Source organism: Patella vulgata, chromosome 9 (genome assembly GCF_932274485.2).
Source record: "Patella vulgata chromosome 9, xgPatVulg1.2, whole genome shotgun sequence".
Lineage (NCBI taxonomy): Eukaryota > Metazoa > Mollusca > Gastropoda > Patellidae > Patella > Patella vulgata.
In genome coordinates this window covers 26,140,817-26,161,818 of record NC_065887.2, presented here as the reverse complement: position 1 = coordinate 26,161,818, position 21,002 = coordinate 26,140,817, and the positions used below count along the sequence as shown (strand labels likewise).

Here is a 21,002-nt window from a genome sequence, read left to right as displayed (position 1 = left end):
AAATCCCCCGACGGTGCGTTTCACGACTTTGGCGCAAGACGGTGACCTTGAAGAGACGTCGAAAACCATTTAATAGACATAGTAAAAGTCATATCTTACGAGATTATCGCTGGTCTTGTCAGAAAATGCTATTTTATATATGACCAGTTTGTGTTTGAAAAATTTAATTATTTATTCTCCCACCATTAAAGCACACTAATTACGAAATATCGCTCTCAGAAACTTCATGGTTTCTTTTGCAATTTGTTTGGGGTAAGACGTTATATAAATAATATCAATCTGTCTACCACACAAATTTAACAGATACAAATGCATGTTATTCCACAGGTAGACAGACAGGGCCTCCTTTGAAGGGACTCAGTGAAGGGAACGCGGTTGGTTTAGAGTTTGTCTGACCCCTTTGAATATTTGCGTCTCATCTCCAATGAAAACAATCATGTTGATCTCATGCTGTTCTCAACCAGAATCAAACATATATCGTACCTGAGATTTGTTAGCATGTTCCACACAACCCAACATTTATCGGCACCGGGATTAAGGGTGTATATCTTTGTTTCTAACGCTTATTGGGAATACGCCACGGAAACTACAATAAAAACTTATTTACAAAAACATTCTAAAGAGGGAAAACTGACATATTTCAAGCTTTACTGTATTTAAAGATATAATTTAAATCAGCCGGCTGAAACCCCGTCTCCGCTATTTGTTCAGTCATTCTTTAGGTATAGTGCCAGTTTCCACCGACAATGATATTGCAAACAAGTGTCCAATCTATAAAAGCATACATTCCTACAAAATGTTTCTTTAGTCAAGTGAAACAATTAATTCATAACTATGCGAGGGTGTTGTGAGTAAATTCGTGGTAACGTGAATAGGCTAATGTGACATAGAACAAGGTCACATTGATGTTGACAAATACGTAAGACGATATGAACATCAACTAAAAAGATATGTAATGTGATTCAGCTGCAAGGTGATATATGCATATATGCAGCATAGATAATTAAAACTTCTATTCAAGTTAAACCAACTGTATCTATTTATTTAAGTCTTACGTCGAGCTGAATACATTTTATGATTTATTTTCATCTATTGGTGGTTAACAGTGTGTAACTAAAAACTAAAATTGGATCTTATTATTGCCAATGATATAATGTACATGTAATAGCAAGTGTATATATATTTTTTGTTCAGTCTGTACACAGTAACATATCTGAGAACCATATTATTATCATTTCTGCCCAAGGCTCCCTGTGCCTTATAGTTAGCAGTGATACAAGGCAATTACCAATTTTCCATGTTCTTGGCCTGAAGAAATAAAATAATAAAAGTCAAGTTTTTATTATTATGCAAGTGGAAAAATACAATTATTCATAGTATGATTTGAATAAATACAACTGATTTGAAGTTGGAATTATTATTTGTCTAAGATGACTGGGCATTTACAAATTGAAATAGCTACTCTTCAATAAGAAAATACATGAATATTTTTCCCAATTCACCTGGATTTTATTGTAGGTCTTTGTACGTGAAATAGCTTTATTTAACGTCCGCTACCACCGAAGTGATATTGCAGAAAATTAACAAATTCGGATTCCCTTTTAAAGGAAATTGACTGCACTATTGCTGGATTGTATTATATAGGTCATGTCAGTTTTTTTCAAAATGGCGCCCAGAACACAAAACAAACATTGCAATTCAGGGCTGACTGGTGTCGAGGCTGTATCCTCAGAATGATTTTTTGAATATTTAATTACACAGAAACACAAGTATGCACATGCAGTTATGATATAATATTAAATTAGCTTACCTCAAATACCTCGAAATATACTGTTTGGTCAGTTTGTCCGCCCGTCATATTTCTATTAGTCACACATCCTTCGGCCAATTAAAATGGACGTATATTTTGTTTTAACCGAAACGAAAAATTTGCGTTATAAATAGTAAACGAGCTTGATTGACAGACCACTGCTAATGTTTTTTTCGTGAAACGGTATAACTGCAATCAACACACGGCCGCCATTCTCGATGATTGACAACTCACATTTTTCCTCATCCACCAAAGAACCGTTAGGTTTCTTTGAACATACTGTAATAACATTGGGATTATCAGTTAATCAGCTTTAATTATCCCGCTTTGATCGTTGCCATTTCTTATATTTTCCACAAAAAAACTTTGCCTTGTACGCACTAATTTATCAATTGGTATTGCCATCTACGACAAGCATATCAACGTGCAGCTCACGGATTATCGTTAACAATTTCTAGGGGCTTGTAAAAAAAGATTGCATGTCGTGTAAATATTTATTTTGTTTTTTGTGTAGGTCATTTTCAAATAAATTCATCAGCATATTATTCGTTTTCAATAAATATAAAACTTTTATGAGAAACGATGATTATCAAAGAACCGTAAGTGCAACTAATGTTTTATCGTTTGGTTGAGCCTTTTACTAACCACGTGTTTCATGTTAATAAATATTTTCTTTCGTGTTTTGTTTGAATTGGCCTATTTCTAATAAATTATCCCGAGTCCCAAACGTCGTTAACCCGAGTCCCAAACGACGTATACCGGCGCCCCAAATGTCGTGGTCATATTTTTTTGAGTCCCAAATGACGTGAGTCCCAAATGACATGTAATCAACCTAGAGTTGTTGTTAGTGTTTGTCGGATAGATCCTTTATACTTACTGGCGCTAGGTAATTTCGAGGCTAATATTGTTCAATTTTATTTGAATGATTTGCTTGCGCGTACCGTAGGAGTGTATTAGAAACAGTGTTTGCGCAGGTTCGAGAACGGCTGAAGAACATGAAAACACTTTCATGAGTCTCGAACATGAGAGAACGGTATCCATGGTAACAAGATGAATTAAATTCATACAATCTGTTACGATAACTTGTTTAGTATTTACTTCGCTACTAAGCATAATTTTGATAAATTATGACACCGTTTTACTCCTTTTCAATTCTTTGGATGACGATTACATCACCTTTTGATACGCCCTCGTCCGTAGGTTTGTCCGTCGTCTACAGAACTGATTATTTTAAAATTGATATGTTGTTTATTTTAATGAGATGAATCCTATTTAATTTCAATAATTTCTGTTAGTTTCTTCTGGAGTTATGGCCCTTGTTTCACTTTGTGAAATTCATTTAAATCTTTTAAATTAGTGAAACGAAGACGTCTATTAAATTTCTGTGAATTATGTCTAGAGTTGTGGCCCTTGTTTCACTTTTTCGAACCTTGTGAACGCACGAACAACAAAATTATCATCCGATTTGTATGAAAATTGTATGCATTATTTAAATTAGTAAAACACAAAACAAAAAAATCTGTCAAATTTCAACAATTAAGGCCCTTGTTTCAGTTTGTAGAACCTTTGTAAACCCACAAACGACAAAAATTATAATCTTGTATGAAATTTTCTTGTAAATGCCCACATTACCTACAAAAGAATGAATATGCGACAATCCCTGTTGACTGCGCAAACGATTAAACTGCTGTGGGCATATGTTTCGTTGCCTGGCAACCTAACTTACTTCATGTTATACTGGCCACATACTACATCCAATTTTCGAACGGTATTAAACTTCTAAATTAATAAATGCACCCATGATGCTGTTTTCTCAGCAGTTATCGATGCGTCGACCTTTGTAAACCCACAAACGACGAAAATTATAATCTTGTATGAAATTTTCTTGTAAATGCCCACATTACCTACAAAAGAATGAATATGCGACAATCCCTGTTGACTGCGCAAACGATTAAACTGCTGTGGGCATATGTTTCGTTGCCTGGCAACCTAACTTACTTGATGTTATACTGGCCACATACTACATCCAATTTTCGAACGGTATTAAACTTTTAAATTAATAAATGCACCCGTGATGCTGTTTTCTCAGCAGTTATCGATACGTCGACCATGTTTGTTCTCCCTCACACCAGCTATGAGGTAGTGTGGGATTTGAGAACGGGAATGTGTTCGTGAACGCATTCCAGACTGCTCAAGTCCGACAAGAACCCATTCTCCGTCCGTTCTCTGCACCGGAACACTGTTTCGAATACACCCTAGGGGTATTTAGGAAAGGGAGGAAACCGGAGGACCCGGAGAAAACCTACAAGGCTGGACAGGCGACCCTATTCCTAGTCACATTCAAGTGGGGAATCACATAATAATGGCCTATTTCAAATAAGATATTTGCATATAAAGAAAGTAGGCTTACAGCCTCTTTCAAATGTGATATTTGCATATAAAGAAAGTACAAACTTAAATCGTCAGTGCTGGATAAACTAGCCAAAGGATTTGGCTGAATCAATTGGCGCTAAACTTCACCTAGTTTATCCACTGACATACGCCCGAATCAAACATGTTTGATATATTTGGCCGAATTGTATTTGAGTGGTGTGTCCGCTTCGCCGAAGCATTCGTCTGATTTTAGAATTCATTAGCCAATCACCACTCATTCATATCGAGTGGGTATCGCAAACTAGCAGTCGAACTGTGACACGGGTGCTACAGCCAACAAATTCCAACTACCATACTATCGGCTTAAATGCACGCCAATGGGACCTCAGGTTTTGTGTTCCATTGAAACGACTAGAAATGAAATGAAATGGGGTTTAACGTCCTACTGTTTTGCTCCGAACTGGGCTAATGAAGACAGGCATACACCACACAGTGTGCTATGAGGGAAATTTTGCTCGGACAGCGGCGTATCGAATTCCAACTGTCAAGGGATCTTTTACGTGCACGCCAACGTGTACACGGGACCTCGTTTTTTCATTTCATCCGAATGACTAGACAGCTGTCCTTGTCAGGCCCTCCGTCCTGCATCACTGACAAGGGGGAACCACGCCGGGAAATCTGGGTGAACTTTCTCGGCCAATGCAGGGATCGAACACCCGACCTCCAGGCTAGCGAGCCAGCGTCTTACCCACTTAGCCACCATGACGACTAGGCATGGAATCCATGCTGAAAAATTCAAATGAGCTTTCTCGGTCAACACTGGGAGCGAACCCGCAACCTCCCGGGTACCAAGCCAGTGCCTTACACACTAAGCCACATGACTCTCTTCTAATTACTGTGACAGTCCAGTCACATGACAAACAAGGGTTATTAAAACAGATTTTCAAGGCTTGGGTAAGATCTTCGGGATTCAAATGGTTTTAGATATCACACAGTTTGTATATGGTAAGGTATCTTAAACAGTTTATTACATGTCACATATTCATATTTTTCAGTTTCCATATTAGATGCCATAGCAAATCAAAGATCATATAATAAAATAAGTCAAAAAACCCAAATATGGAAAAAGAAAGAGCTGAAGAAATGGTGATTTGAGCACCTGTGCTTTCTCATAGGTGTTTTTGGAGGGTGAGTGTTCAATTCTAATAGAAAGATTGTTGTTATGGTATTTTAGAATCTCACCATAATGTGTTTGGCACAATATATCCCGGTTGGAGCTGTTGTGACATAAACCTCCATTTCATTTTATTGTTTTGAAATTTAAAATTCAGTTTAGTATAGTAAATTTGTACACGTACATGTATGTGCACAAACAGAATCTTACTTATGTCCAGATACATGTAGATATGACTGTCTCATCTGTGGGGGACCACGGTGGCCAAGTGGGTTAGACACTGGCTCGCATATTTTAAGGTCGCGGGTTTGCAGTAAGACATTGCAGTACGTAGGACTGGGCTAATGAAGTTTTTGCCGGGTACCGTGACCTTAAGGCCTTCTCTTGTATCAAATTCTAACTGCCAGGGGATCTTTTACATGCACACCAATGTGTACACGGGACCACGTTTTTTTGTTCAATCTGAATGACTAGACAGCTGTCCTTGTCAGGCCCTCCGTCCTGCATCACTAACAAGAGGAAACCACGCCGGAAAATCTGGGTGAACTTTCTCGGCCAATGCAGGGATCGAACACCCGACCTCCAGGCTAGCGAGCCAGCGTCTTACCCACTTAGCCACCATGACGACTAGACAGGGAATCCATGCTGAAAAATCCAAATGAGCTTTCTCGGTCAACACTGGGAGCGAACCCGCAACCTCCCGGTGCACAGACAGAATCTTACTTATGTCCAGATACATGTAGATATGACTATCTCATCTGTGGTGACCAAGTGGGTTAGACACTGGTTTGCATATTTTAAGGTCGCGGGTTTGCAGTAAGACGATGCAGTACGGGGGGCCTTACAAGGACAGCTGTCTAGTCGTTCAGATTGAACAAAAAAACGTGGTCCCGTGTACACATTGGCGTGCATGTAAAAGAGCCCCTGGCAGTTAGAATTTGATACAAGAGTAGGCCTTAGGGTCACGGTACCCGGCAAAATTTCTCTCGTGGCACACTGTATGGCATATGCCCAACCTCATTAGCCCAGTCGAAGCTGAACAGTAGGACGCCAAACCCCATTTCATTTCATTTTTTTCATTTTGTCTCATCTGTGACAAAGCAAACCAACACATTACAATACAATTTAATTAAATTAAAACTTTCGTCTATTTAAATATTGAATCGATTTAAGTCAACTAAAACATAGTATATTTTTTTTCTCAGTTAACTACATCAGAAAGATCAAGACAGTTGGAAATGGCTATTCATATTATGGAAACTTTTTCTCACAGAGCTTGATAATCAGGTAAAATGTAAGTAACATACATATTTGTATTTTTAATCATCAACTAGTTCTATACACTTGATTGGTAATCTAGTTATTCTTCTTGGGGCAATGCCTAGGACTCTCCTATTCAAGTCTTGGCATTCTTGATTTTTGACAATCACATCCATTGATTTTCTTCAAGTTGTGATAGACCCTATGTGTATTTTTACAGTAAATAGCAGTATAAAAATGGACAATATTTTACTTTTCAAATAGATTTTAATAGGTAATATCCAATTTGTTGTCGATGGAAATAAAATATAATAATCTGCCTGGGTCTGTTACTGGACAAGACACAATAAGTGTTACCCAAAGATGAAACAAAATAGAGACTCAGTCTCGATGTGGCAAAATAAATTGTTTATTTAAACATTGTGAACAATAAATAGTAAGAAAGTATTCTTATTGCCTACTTTTTATTTTTTAGGCTGGAAGATTATTTGATGTATGATAACAACAAGAGATCCCAAGCATCAATTTATTTTATAATTCTGGAAAAGAATGCATTTGACCCAATTTTTGAATATTTTTTTTTTGTTTTTACTGTTAAATATTCATCCCAAACACAATTAGATTTTAATTCTCTACAGAAATTTATGTATAATATAGAATGTAAAGTGACATATAAATCACTTAGAATTTGGTCGGAAATCATAAAGTATTTAATAGGCATAGTCTAGAAACCAAATGTAGATCAAATATACCCAGAATTACAAAAAACCTTGACCTACATTAAGGTGACTTTCCCTTGCTTATGAAATGAAATAGGGTTTAATATCCTACTTTTCTGTGTTATTATGGTGATTCTGCCCTACAACCTACTCTTATATCAAATATTTCATCTGTCAAGGGTTGTTTAAAGGGAACCCAGGAGGGCCGAATGGTTAACACACGCACATTGGATCAGAAGGGTCTGTCATTGAGTCAGATAATTCAATTGTCAAGGGTTCTTTAAAGTAAACGCAGTGGGGGTAGTTTCAATTCTGGGCTTATACCCAATTATCCCTTGCCATGTCCTACACTACTGACGTGTGGGAACTATGTCGGAAAATCCAGTTGAAATAACAAAATTTTTATTAGTATTAGAATTATATCTCTGTTTTTCTGTTAACATTTCAAATGATGTCTATTTATTTTTGATTTGGTGGTGTTAATTTACTTTTTCCTATCATTTTATGAATAAATGATAATTTAACAAATAAAATTATTGTTACCTCATTTATCAAACTTTACAGGTTAAACAGAGCAAAAGGGGTGGGGGGCTGCATGGGAAAGATTGCTAAATTGAGGGAAAATAAAACACAAGTTTTTGTTGGTGGTTATACACAAGTTTTTATGAAACCACACAAGTTTCAGAAATTTCAACACAAGTTTCGACACAAGTATTGTGTAGATTTTCACACAAGTTTCAACACAATTTTGTGTTGTTTGGTAAATTTTAACACAAGTCTTGTGTTGTTTCAACATTTAACACAAGTTTGTGTTGTTTCAACACAAGTTTGTGTTGTTTCAACACAAGTTTTTTTTCAGTGTATGCCACGAAAACAAATTTGACTTTTTGTCATATATTAATATGGAATATATTATAACAGCTGTAGCGTTTGCTTAGTAGAATATTTATTGTTCTGTATCGATTGATACACACGACTAAGTTTTCTGTATGCAATTATTATTATGGAGTAAATCTCTGACACTATACTAGATATGAAATTTAAATAAATTGTGTGTTCAAACTTACATCATTCATACATTTAAAACTAAGCATATACCTTTTCAAACTTTTGACACTGTAATTGTAAAATAATCGGTGGTTGAATTTGCAATCAATGTTTTCTATAACCAGGTAACATAACTGGGACATATCTGGTGCATCTTCTAGTATTCGTTTGTTGATTACCAATAACAGATCGTGAATATTCTTGCACCTTCAAAATCATGCCCAATGTGTGGAATGTTGTTTTCATGCAATTAGGAATTATCTTCGTAGGTATTTACAAGTAATTTTGTGTTATACCTTTTGTATTAAAGACCAGTTTCAGAATGGGTACTGCTAATGGCTTGCTGTGTGTGTAATAGTCTGATGATTGGTTATTCCTATGGTATGGGTGCGTTATTTTTAGAAATGAAGGAATCGCTCAATTCAACTAGAGCTGAAACGGCAACGGTCCAGTCCATAACTATCGGTATTATGAATTGCGGAGGTAATTACATTAACACCTTTTCTATCACCCATAAGGACACGTCGGGTAAATTATGTTAATGGAAATGGAAAAAAACAACATTCTAATGGCATTGTTAGGTCTGCATTGAAAATAAATCTTACCTTTTTCACAAATAAAACCTTCCTGTGTGACATAATAAGCTGATTTAATAGCTTATGCTAGGTTCCCACTATCATGATTGGCGCTACGATTGAAATCGTGGAGTAATCGTGGGAATCCCACCAGGTTTTATCATACATTGAGGTCAGTCGTCGCAATCGTTTTTATTGTATCGAAACATACCAGATCGTGGAATCAATAGATATAAAATCATATCGTAACGCATCGCACGACAGTGAGAATGTATCTTTACCCTTTTCGGAGAGTTTTGTCTTTAAATGATAGTCATTTCGGAGTTAACCGTGATAATTTGTATTTATGCTATTTAGGTCTTATATCTCCACTTATTGCCAGCATCATTGGTATTGGTAACACACTACTAATTGGGACCACTGTCGCATGTTTAGCCATTGTCTGTGGATTCTTTGTAGAAACCATTTCTCTTCTGGTCGTAGTCGTTGGAGTAATTGGAGGTATGTATAATGTTCTGACCTAGAAACACGGGCAGTGCTAATTTATTAAATTACATTTGAAAATTTAAATGAAATGAAATGAAATGGGGTTTAACGTCCTACTGTTCTGCTCCTATACTGGGCTAATGAAGACGGGTATACGCCATACAGTGTGCTATGAGGGAAATTTTCCCCGGGCAGCGGCACTATCGCCTACTCTTATATCGAATTCCAATTGGCAAGGGATCTTTTACGTGCATTCCAATCTATACACGGGACCTCGGTTTTTCGTCTCATCCGAAGGACTAGACAGCTGTTCTTGCCAGGCCCTCCGTTCTGCACCACTGACAAGGGGAAACCACGTCGGAAAATCTCGATGAACTTTCTCGGCCAATGCAGGGATCGAACGCCCGACCTCCAGGCTAGCGAGCCAGCGTCTAACACACCTAGCCACCGTGGCTCCCTTGAAAATTTAAACATTTAAAACATCTGATATTGATCCTCACAGAGGAAAGTGTTTCGCGTAATCAACAAAGGGGTCGAACCAAATACATTGATAACTGGGCAGTTCTTGTAGCACTGGGAAAGTGACAGTGACGAAATTCGTTATTTTATACGATCAAAATAGAATACAATATCAGAGACTCGCATCAATATCCTTGCTGATTATTTTCAATGTTTTTCAGGTCTAGGATTGTGCAATATTTTCATCTGTATGTTTGTTGCAATTGGTAAAATATTCAAGCACAGTTACCAGTCCGCTTTAGCAGCGCTTATCCTTAGCGGTGGTGTTGGGTATTTCGTATTCCCATATATAAATGTTTTAATTTTAAAAAGATATAGCTGGAGGGGCGTATTCCTAATTCACGCAGGGCTTCTCCTTCACTGCATTCCTCTTGCTTTATACATTCGGATTCTTTTGCCAAAAGATACATCTAACCGTAAAGAAAATAAATCATGTTTTAATAATACATATTTTGAATCCCATGTGTCTTTGTGGAAAGATTCTTTACACGTTACATTTTTTATATGTCTCATACTGAGATCCGTGCCATTGGGGTTGGTAACGTATTTTATGCTGGACATAGCAGTTTATAAAAACTTCAGTTCGGTCGATGGGTCCATATTTTTGTCAGCTGTAGGATTTGGAAATATTGTGGGACGTGTTTTGATTCTGTTCACGAGAGGTGTTGTTAAAATATCCCCAGTTATAGAATACGCGTTACACATTATATTCACGGGAATGGCTTTGTTTATTTTTGGGATTGGAAAAGACTTCGGGCTCATAATTGCTTCGTGTACCATATTTGGATTGGGTTATGGACTCTTGACGTCTACAGCAAACATTGCTGTTTTCAATATAGCTGGTGCAAATCGTTATCCTACAGCATTAGGAATATCAAACACTGGTGTGGGAATTGGATTTGGTATAGCTGGTCCAATTGGCGGTAAGTTTGAAGGAATAATTCCAATCTTGGTTTATATAATTTGCCTTAAAGGACAATATTGGTGTCAGTCGTCATTACATATGTGATAGAACTGGTTAAATACATTTCAAATAAAATTTTAACACAGAGATCATTGCTACGGGAGATGTGTAACAAGCACGGGAAGTGACGCCAAACATGACAAACACGAGTTATCCTTCTATGTATCTGACTGATGTAACGAGCGATAACAGACAAACGATTGAATTCCATTTCACTGATAATTCCGTTGAAGTTGAAATTTTATTATATGGTACGGTGAGAGGGTATCTTACAATTCAAAAAAAGAATTGGCTGTCACTAGATAAGGGAAAACAAGAAAAATAGAAAAATTCCGTGCATTCCCTCGTTTTTATTCATTCTGTTCTTAATAAAACATGGTAATGCACGGACTTTTTCTAATTTGTTTGTTATCTTTTATCTAATGACAGCCAATTCTTTTTTGGAATTGTCAGATATCCTCTCACCGTCTCATATAATAGCTTTTCATCTTCAACTGAATTATCAGTGAAATGAAATTCGATCGCGTGTCTGTTACCGCTCGTTGTTTCAATCAGTTATATAGTAGGATAACTCGTGTTTGTCATGTTTGTCGTCACTTCCCGTTTCTTCACGTGCTTGTTACACATCTCCCGTAGCAATGATCTATGTGTTAAAGTTATATTTGGGATGTATTTAACCAGTTCTATCACATATTTTATAATGACTGACACCAGTATTGTCCTTTAATGCATAGATTAGACTAGTCAGCTGAGAGAAACCCGTTAGGATCTTTCTCACGCCGGATTGTTACATTAAAGGATGCACCCGTGCACATAAAGTAGCTTTGAAAATCGAATAAAGAGTTGGCTGAACCGCATCTGTTTTGGCACAATTCTCCCCCTATCATTGCACACGTGGATTAAATATTAATCGTGTTTTAGTTTTATTAATTTTTTAAAAATATTATAGCAAGAACCGCCAGCTCTTAATCTAAATCGCACATAATGCATTTTCCAATATGCTATTTTGGATGGCAACCCCTTCACACTGCAAATAAACACAAGGCTTTTATGTATTGATTTGTATTGTTTTTTTTTTATTTCAGGCGTAATAAAAGATAATGTGGAGTCATATGATCACATACTCTTTAGTTTTGCTATAGTTTGTACTTTAAGTGGACTATGGTTATTGGTTGTGGCCTGTTTCAGCAATAAAAATAACAAGGGAAACAACTAAACGAGGTTGATATTATGGATAAGACAAATCAGATATTCATATAAAAATCTGTTGGATATAAATGTGTGTTAACCTTAGAAGTCTTTGTCCCACCATCCATTCAAACCATGTCAGGGTTGGCACTATTAAACAATGTCAGTCAATCTTCCAAACAGAAATAGAACGAACAGTCAGTGAATACATCACATACAATACAATGGCATGGCCATTTACAACGACGGCATTAATAATAATAGAGAAATAAAGAAACTGAATGTAAAAATGCAGATAATCTGTTGGCGGGCCAGAAGCATCAATATTAAATTAGTCTTTACTGTTTACGTTTACACGACAGGGCGTGGCCTTTCATCTGGCTAATTAAAAGATGCATTGGTCATGATCTATTTTAACAAAGAACAGTGACTAAAACTGCACCACCCAAGGAACAGGTAATGGACAAATTGGTATTTAGCTTTTAAGCATGTAGAGTTGACAAAACATTAAACTGCATACAAATAAACATTAGTTTTTATTTAGATTGTTCTATTAAATTAACATCACTCCATGTACCTTATACCGATCAGGTATCATTTTTATACGCCAACGTGTTCATGTGAACGTATATTGTCGGAGCCCCTATCCGTCCGGACGTCGGAACACATTTTGTTTGTGGACAAACAATTTTTATCTGATTTTGGCGAAATTTGAAATATCCTGTCGATATTGACATGTATCGGGTCGTAACTTCATGGATTATGACCCCTGATTGTGCGAAAAATCGCGCTTTTAGCTTGTGGTCCCTCTACAGCTCACAATCTTTATTTGCTTTTAAAACCCGTTCAAATGTATAACCGTTACACCCTATTGGCGCTTGAGTTCGAATTTCGTGAAAATCGGACCAAACCTTCCCCACAGAATGGCCGCCCCACGCCCGCAAATGGGGTAAAAGTATGTAATACTAAGGTTGTGGGCACCCTAAGAGGTCACAATTAGAATCCGATTTTGATGAAACTTAAGATCTCGAATGTGTTGGCTTTCATATACAATTTCCGAAAAGGCTATACATTTTAACAGATTTATCAAATTTGGCTAGAAATATTGCGATCATATGCGGAGGACAAATCCTATCAATAATCAGCGTTCCGCGACGTTTCGTTCCAGAGTTGGGTTTTTTTTTTGTTTTGTTTTTTGTAAACAATATTTTATTTCATTTGAAAATGGATTGGAGAACAGGCTGGGCCTATGTTGACTCCTCTCCAGAATTTACAAAAATAAGTTTAATTTATGTACATACAGAAGATGTATACAACAAGAACATATAATAATACAAAATATAAAATTATTTGAGATTTAAATATAAACTAAACATTTATACATATATACAGTTGTCCGTTCCATTATATTATATTATATTATATTACTATATATTAATATGGTACCAATGTAGTAGTGCCGCAAACCCCCTTCCCTCCATATAAGACCTATTTAAACGTGAAGTATAATTTGGTATATTAAGTATAAAGTAAATAAATCAATAACAGACAGGATGATTTGGACGTTAGAAACGTTTTGACAATTTTAAGAAATTATGAACAGTGTTAAAAATGAACTAATTTTGATCAACTGAGAGGACAATCTGACCATTCAATAAAATACTTATATCTTGAAATTGCTGCTTTAGTAAACCAATAGTTTGACCTCGGGCACCCGAATGCAAGGAGCATACTAGTAGATAATGATAAAAAATTTCAAAATGGTGACAACACGCGCAGGCGGGGCTATCCGTTAAATGTCTCAAAAACTTATGACCATTTAAATCGCTGCAGCCTAATCTCAGTTTACTATGTATTTTTTGATTTTTTTCTATCTCCAATATAAAAGTACTGTGGAATAACATGGTCGTTTTTAATCAAACTTGAAACAAATGATCGTTCCAGAGATATGCCCCCTTAGCCCATCTTTTCAAAAATGTTGGCGTTTCTTGCGATGGTGTACTAATGGTCATAATGTCGAAATAAATGCTCGTATACCTTTCCAATAGGTATGAGTATGATATACCAGAATGGATAGGAGGTAGAAATTGATGAATTGAAAGATTTTTAAGTGGTTTCATTATTAAGGCTGTCCGTTAACTTTGATGATGTAGGGATGCACTTTGCTAATATAATTCCAACGGAAAGGGATTTGTCTTAATTTTATATAATTTAACGTAATACCTTCGTGACCTCTGAGTTTCATCTTTACACATTGATAGAAAGGCAATTGTTAAGCTTTTAACATCAAAATAAACAAAGTAACCCCTTGACCCATACAGTTGCTCTCACAATGCTATTCCCGTAGATAAACAAACCCTGATAACTATTGCCTAACTTTCGTCTTTTTATTACACAGCCCAAAACTGATAAGACGCTTAAAATGATTACAAACATGGTTTGATTTCCTATAATGAACAGTTCCTATCTTAGACAAGATTAGAAATATTACCTCGCACCTTGTTCATTTGATTTTAATACACCAACAGCACCCTTGTCAGGTAAGTTTGTACAATCATTCGGTACTTACAATAAGTTATATATCAGTTCAGTGGATGTTTTCATTTAATTATTACGTGTACTGATGAAATTTCAACAGTATGGTTGCCGAACAGGGATATCTTTTTTTTTCATCTATTAATAACTAAAATAACCTGGGTCAAAAACAAATGTTTCGTTTCGATGATTTTATAAGGCATCTTTGCTCAAAATCTTTCATACATATATAAAGCAACAACTATATCAACACACTAAGAGCAAAATTAAAACTATAAAACAAACCGATTTCCGTTTAATCCTTCCAGGCAAAATGTATAGTGCTTGATCCAAGGCTTAGTTTTATTTTGACGCAAATAAAAGCGGTTAGGCCCATTGAAAGATATATTATGGGAGATTAGATAAATAGCTGGCAGTTCTCACTATAATAGTTAAAAACTAGATACTGTAAAGGGAATTTGCTGAAAAGTTCATTCAAATTGATCCACTATGAACCGAGATGTGTAGTGATTGGATTTTCGGTCTAGCCTCGATCATCATTACTAAAGTCGGTAGGATAAAAAAAACATAGTCTCGATTATCCATTTCATGATTTAATTATGAATGGAAGTCGAACATCAAATAGGAACCTAATCCAATAAACATCGCAGGCTAGCGATGCCACCGAGAGTTGATTAGGGTCTGGATAAGTTAATTAATGTCTAATTAATAATTTAGATAACATTTCAGGCCTAAAGAAAGATCTGCAATAGGCAGATTTAGCTCTTGCATAATGTATGTTTAATGTAAAGAAATGTTTTAAAACAGTTTGGCTATATATACATCCATTTTAAATGATAAAAATACGTCGGACATTTTGAGACAAATATGGTTACATGTGCAATACATCCGGGGGAGTGGTTGGCGAGGATTTGTCCGGTCATTAGCATACGCCATACATTTGTCCCGTACAGCACCACTACGGCCCACTCTTATTTCGAATTCTAACTGTAAAAGATTCTTTTAAGTATACGGCAACGTGTACACAGACCTTGGTGTTTCGTCTCATCCGAACGACTAGATATGCATATATAATCCGTTTCATTTTAATTATTGTATGTTCATATTATTATTCTATGAATTTTGAACATTCTTATTGTAAATTATAATATACATGTATATGTATCGTATTATCTTATACCAACAATATTTACAAAAATATATTTCATGACCTAGTTTTCCAGTAAATTATTTATTACTAATTAGCTTTCGAAACTGAAGACTATTAAAATAATAATGGCACGTGATCTGAATTTATATCCATTAGCTTGTATTATGGAACTGGAACTATAATATAAGAGGAAATTATAATATGTATATTCTTAATTATGGCATCACACATTTGGCATATTCTGTTAGGTTAATCATATAGCTATGTTACTTCGGTGCTACCTAAATGAAATGAAATGAAATGGGGTTTAACGTCCTACTGTTCTGCTCCTATGCTGGGCTAATGAAGACGGGCATACGCCATACAGTGTGCTATGAGGGAAATTTTGCCCGGGCAGCGGCACTATCGCCTACTCTTATATCGAAATCCAACTGCCAAGGGATCTTTTACGTGCATTCCAATGTATACACGGGACCTCAGTTTTTCGTCTCATCCGAAGGAATAGATAGCTTTCCTTGTCAAGCCCTCCGTCCATCATCACTGACAAGGGGGAACCATGCCGGAAAATCTGGATAAACTTTTCCGGCCAATGCAGGGATCGAACACCCGACCTCCAGGCTAGCGAGCAAGCGTCTAACCCACTTAGCCACCGTGATCCCCCGGTGCTACCTAACTAACTCGTATCATTTAATTTGGCGAATAACAACCTATATGTATTTTATATATAGACATGCAATGATGGAAGCGAGTTGTTCGGAACTTACATGTCGGTTTTGAATGGATTAGAACACCTGCGCCATTTAATAATTTAGCGATAATATTATGGAAAATCATGAGTTTATTGTTTGTCGTAGCAGTAGTTTTTGACAACCGAGACTATTTTGCCCATATTTTGTCAAAACTCCACACACTAACAACTTCGCAAATGAAAAAGGTATTCGACTAAAATGTTCAATAAATTCATTTTCCATTATTTATTGGTAAACTATTATTATAAGAACGGCAAACCTTTTTACTAAATTTTACATAATGCATCTTTAAACCAAATTGGACGATTAGTGATTTTAATCATTACATCACATGTTTGCCCAACCGGGTTTATATGGTAAAGTGTTAGACTTTTTAAAGGAGACAGGATTTTATCATAAATTTTAATTGTATATATATATATATATATATCATTTCATTTTTGTATTTAATATTTATATGCATAAAAGTTGTATTTTATTTTTAATTTTACTAACTGTGATATTGTTTTTATTTATGCATATAATGTTTTTCTGTGATATAATTTAGCCTGTCTTGTAATATTCACCATATGTTTGGCGCAATATAGCCCGGTTGGAGCTGGCGTGCCATAAAACCACATTTCATTTCATTTCATTTAGTGATTTTAAACCATGGAAATGAAAAACTAACCAAACGGAAGAATATTTAAAGCCACTAGACACAAACGATCTAGCAATAACACTACCCGGATATATAGACCGTTTTCACAACGGCTGTCTAGAATGTTTGAGAAACATCCATATCTAGTCTTTCGCAAGAGAGGCCAGAGTTTCTCGGCCTTCATTCAAAGAAATGAAATGAAATGAAATGGGTTTAACGTCCTATTGATTCAAAGAAGCTTTAACTGTTAGGTTACTCTTGTATACAAACGTAACAAGTTCTATATCATGACAAAACACAACACAAGGTATATATGGATGTAACTACTTCTCTATTATTTAATAACGACGTTTCGTAACACATACAGGTCACGTTTTCAAGTTAATGATAAATATCCATCTAGTCAGCCTATTTATAGATATTATACACCAGCTTATATACTATTCAAAAAAAGTAGGGGATATTTGATTTTTAAGTGTTATTAAAGTCACCTAATGAAACTGACGAAGAAACAAATGACAAAATGAAATGAAGTTCACATTCATCGATTTATTCCAAATGATCGTTAGACTAAGTAAGGCACAGACTGACCATTATAAGGGTAAAATGATACCCGGGGTCAAACAGCAAAGTTACCACAGAATCACAACCAAGTCAGTAACGGGTAAATCCTCCTCTGTTTGCCAAACAAGCATTGATCCAACGTGGCATACTCCTAATGGGACGTCTAAGGTCATTTTGGTCCAGATTGTCCCATTCCTGTTGCAACGCTGCAGCAAGTTCTTGGACATTGGCAGGACGTTGTTGACGTTGACGTAACCTCTGTCCAAGCATGTCCCAGACATGCTCGATGGGGGAGAGGTCGGGACTCAGTGCTGGCCAAGGTAATGTGGTGATGTTCTGTTGTTGGAGGTAACCTGTAACGATCCTGGCCCTGTGACATCTTGCGTTGTCATCCTGGAAGATGAAACGGCGGCCATGACGTCGTGCGAACGGCACAACATGGACTGCCAAGATGTTGTCCCGGTAGTACTGGCCTGTAACACGCCCTGCAACAACATGTAAAGCCGTTCTTCCAGCAACAGTGATGCCTCCCCACACCATAACAGAACCACCCCCAAATCATGACGTTAACGTCTTTGAAGCGCTCGTTTCGACGACGCCACACCCTCCTACGTCTGTCCAAAAAATCAACAGTGAACCTTGACTCATCTGAAAACATCACATTGCTCCAGCGTCGATTAACCCAGTGTTGACTATCCCTACACCAATGACGTCTTGCCTGAATGTGATGATCTCTCAAACAAGGGATCACGCGAGGACGTCGGGCGCGAAGGTGACCCCTATGCAGTCGATTCCGAATCGTCTGGCCACTCACTCTCACACCAGTATCTGTTTGAAGACGAGCGCTGATCTGATTTGCTGTGATGACACGATTTCTCAAGGCCAAGGTACGGATAAATCGATCCTGGGCTTGAGTTGTCGCCCTTGGTCGACCTGAGCGTGGTCTGTCCTGTACAGATTGTGTATCACGGTATCTGGACCAAAGCCTGCTTATGACAGACTGAGAAACATTCATCGTCCGCGCCACAACCGCCTGTGTTGTGCCGATCTGTAGCATGCCAAGGGCACGTAACCTTTCATTTTGGGTAAGCCGACGCATATCAAAATTTGTTTTCTGGTCACTAAAACAATTAAACTGATGTTTCCACCCTGGAATTCAATGCCACAATGACTGTAACATTCAAAGTCAGAGTCGTGCAAATCTTGGGTTGGACCCCCATGATGATCCCAAGCATCACCTGCATTCCATGCGGTAGCTATTGGTGCGTTTGGGCGTCACATGTAACTGGAAATGTTTCTTCTGTTAGGTTCTATAGTGACTTTTTTCGTAGTCATTTGCATATTTTAGTATTATGCCCCCAAAATCAAATATCCCCTACTTTTTTTGAATAGTATATCTGCAAGATTTCATTTCACCGTAGTGTGCATCTCACGTCTCTATAGTTTAATGATGTCGAGGAATTTATTTAATTATGTATGCAAGTGGCAAGTTGGGGAAATGGTTTAACGCATGCGCGTTAGTTTAAAATGTCCGTCATTGAGTCGATCAAGGGGCGTGGTTTTGATTCCAGGCTTGTACCTGGCAACGAGTAGGATCGCCTGTTCAATCTCGTGGGTTTTCTCTGGATTCCCCAACAGTTAAGGACCCCTGCGAGCAAGCGAATTATTGAAATAAAATTGAATCATGTGTTAGTCCCGAAATGACCTAGTTTGTGTCGCATTGACTTTACCCCCCCCCCCCTTTCTCTCTTTCTCTTAAGTCCATGTTTAGCTTTTTCATAAAAAAAACCCCAAAAAACTATAATAGATTACCGCGACTTAACATTATGGCAATAATAAATATTATAACTTGGATACGGTTCAGCTATACCCTTCTCTTACTTGTTAACATGTAAAAATGTTAGAACATTAAAATGACATACTCACGTATTATGAACAATATTTAGGCATTCAAGTGGAACCGGACGTGTGTGTCTATTATAGAGTTGAATTGAAGGCGCGGTCGACCGAAGAGTAATCTCTATCTGTAAGATAAGACACGACTAGTGCGTGACTGCTATACACACGGTAAATTAAACCTGAATATATTAATATTAAACTTAAAACGAGACTGTTTACATGCCAAATACAGAATTGATTTTTAATAAAACAGAGGTCGTACTATGCTAAAGTCGTTTTATCAAATTCATACAATGTGACAGGACGCTGAGCAAAGAAAGTTATGGCACAAAAAGAATATGACATGCAACAAAGCGTTGGAAAAGTTGAGGAGGAGATACTGGTTGTGGACAGTAACAATAAGAAAGGTTGTTTGGGGAAGTTCAGAGCAAGGTAGGTGTTTTTACTTTATTCTTTGGTTGGACTGCAGCACAAACAGGTGATATTCTGACAGACAGTGAAATGCTTGTTTATCGACTGCATAATGAAGATTCAATTATTCAGTTTGGGTTAAGGTCAGGTCTTCGTGAATCGGGAGCATGTCGTGTTGAAAAGGCATCAACTCGACCTCTTCCCGACGAGTGACCGTGACGGTACAGGTCGTGCTTGGGTCGTGTTGGGAGCCTAGGCTAGCCAGATCTGTCCGTATCTGAAGAGAAGCGTGTTGACTTTGAGCTGATCGTGTTGGGGTCGTGTACGTCGTGTTGAGGACGTGTTGGATCGTGAGAGAAGCTTCTCCAGTGTTGATAAATACAAAATTTTAAAACATGCATATATTTATTTTATTCCATGTTTAGAATCATAAAATTGAAGTGAACATTTCCTGGTTTAATCTTGCTTCTTCTGAATAAATATCACTGAAATGTAAAAAAAATAGTTTGGTATGATTACTCCTTAAAGGTAATGTGTGGCCGTTTGTTACTGGTGTGAAAGGGTCTTTGTCCCATAACTTATTAATAATCATGCTGTTTTGCCATGGCACTGAACCTGCTGTTGAGTTGCAGTAGTGCATGAGATAGCAACGTTGCTGCTTTGCCTTCTTTGTTTGAACCTGTGATTGACTTTATTGGCTCCATCATACCAACATGTCTCCAGGCACAAAGCATCATTTCATGGTTTCCATCCTCCTCAGTAAGTTGTGGGGGCATATACATGCTCCAACGATGATTCTAGCAGTTTCTGGGGCATGTTGCATGGTAGTTAATAGGATTCCCCAACATTGCGCCATGATCCCAAATGCATTTTCAACAATGCGCCTCCCTCTGGAAATCCTGTAGTTGAATATTGTGTGCTTTTGTGTCATACGATATG

General features: G+C 37.0%; 1 protein-coding gene and 1 long non-coding RNA gene across 8 annotated transcripts in view; one reads left to right on the top strand and one right to left on the bottom strand.

Moving 5' to 3' along the window:
* Positions 1–21,002, top strand: part of LOC126832473 (monocarboxylate transporter 6) — a 32,267-nt gene that overhangs the window by 7,263 nt on the left and 4,002 nt on the right. For 4 of the 7 annotated variants that reach the window (XR_008789236.1, XR_007684721.2, XM_050563269.1 and 1 more), the window contains exons 3-8: positions 8,694–8,866; positions 9,316–9,459; positions 10,125–10,886; positions 12,013–12,571; positions 14,514–14,655; positions 19,955–20,084. Coding sequence is in view for 5 of the 7 variants with exons in the window: in XM_050563269.1 (XP_050419226.1) it covers positions 19,975–20,084 (110 nt within the window). In the remaining 2 variants the exon portion in view is untranslated. Of the gene's footprint in view, positions 1–8,693; positions 8,867–9,315; positions 9,460–10,124; positions 10,887–11,737; positions 12,655–14,513; positions 14,656–19,667; positions 20,085–21,002 lie in introns of those variants that run through there. The other 3 variants (XM_050563265.1, XM_056103194.1, XM_050563270.2) reach the window with 3 other exon arrangements.
* LOC126832482 (uncharacterized) lies at positions 1,022–2,219 on the bottom strand. The gene is made up of 2 exons (XR_007684724.2): positions 1,811–2,219; positions 1,022–1,308 (listed from the first exon to the last, which is right to left on the bottom strand). It is a non-coding gene; the product is annotated as an uncharacterized LOC126832482 (long non-coding RNA).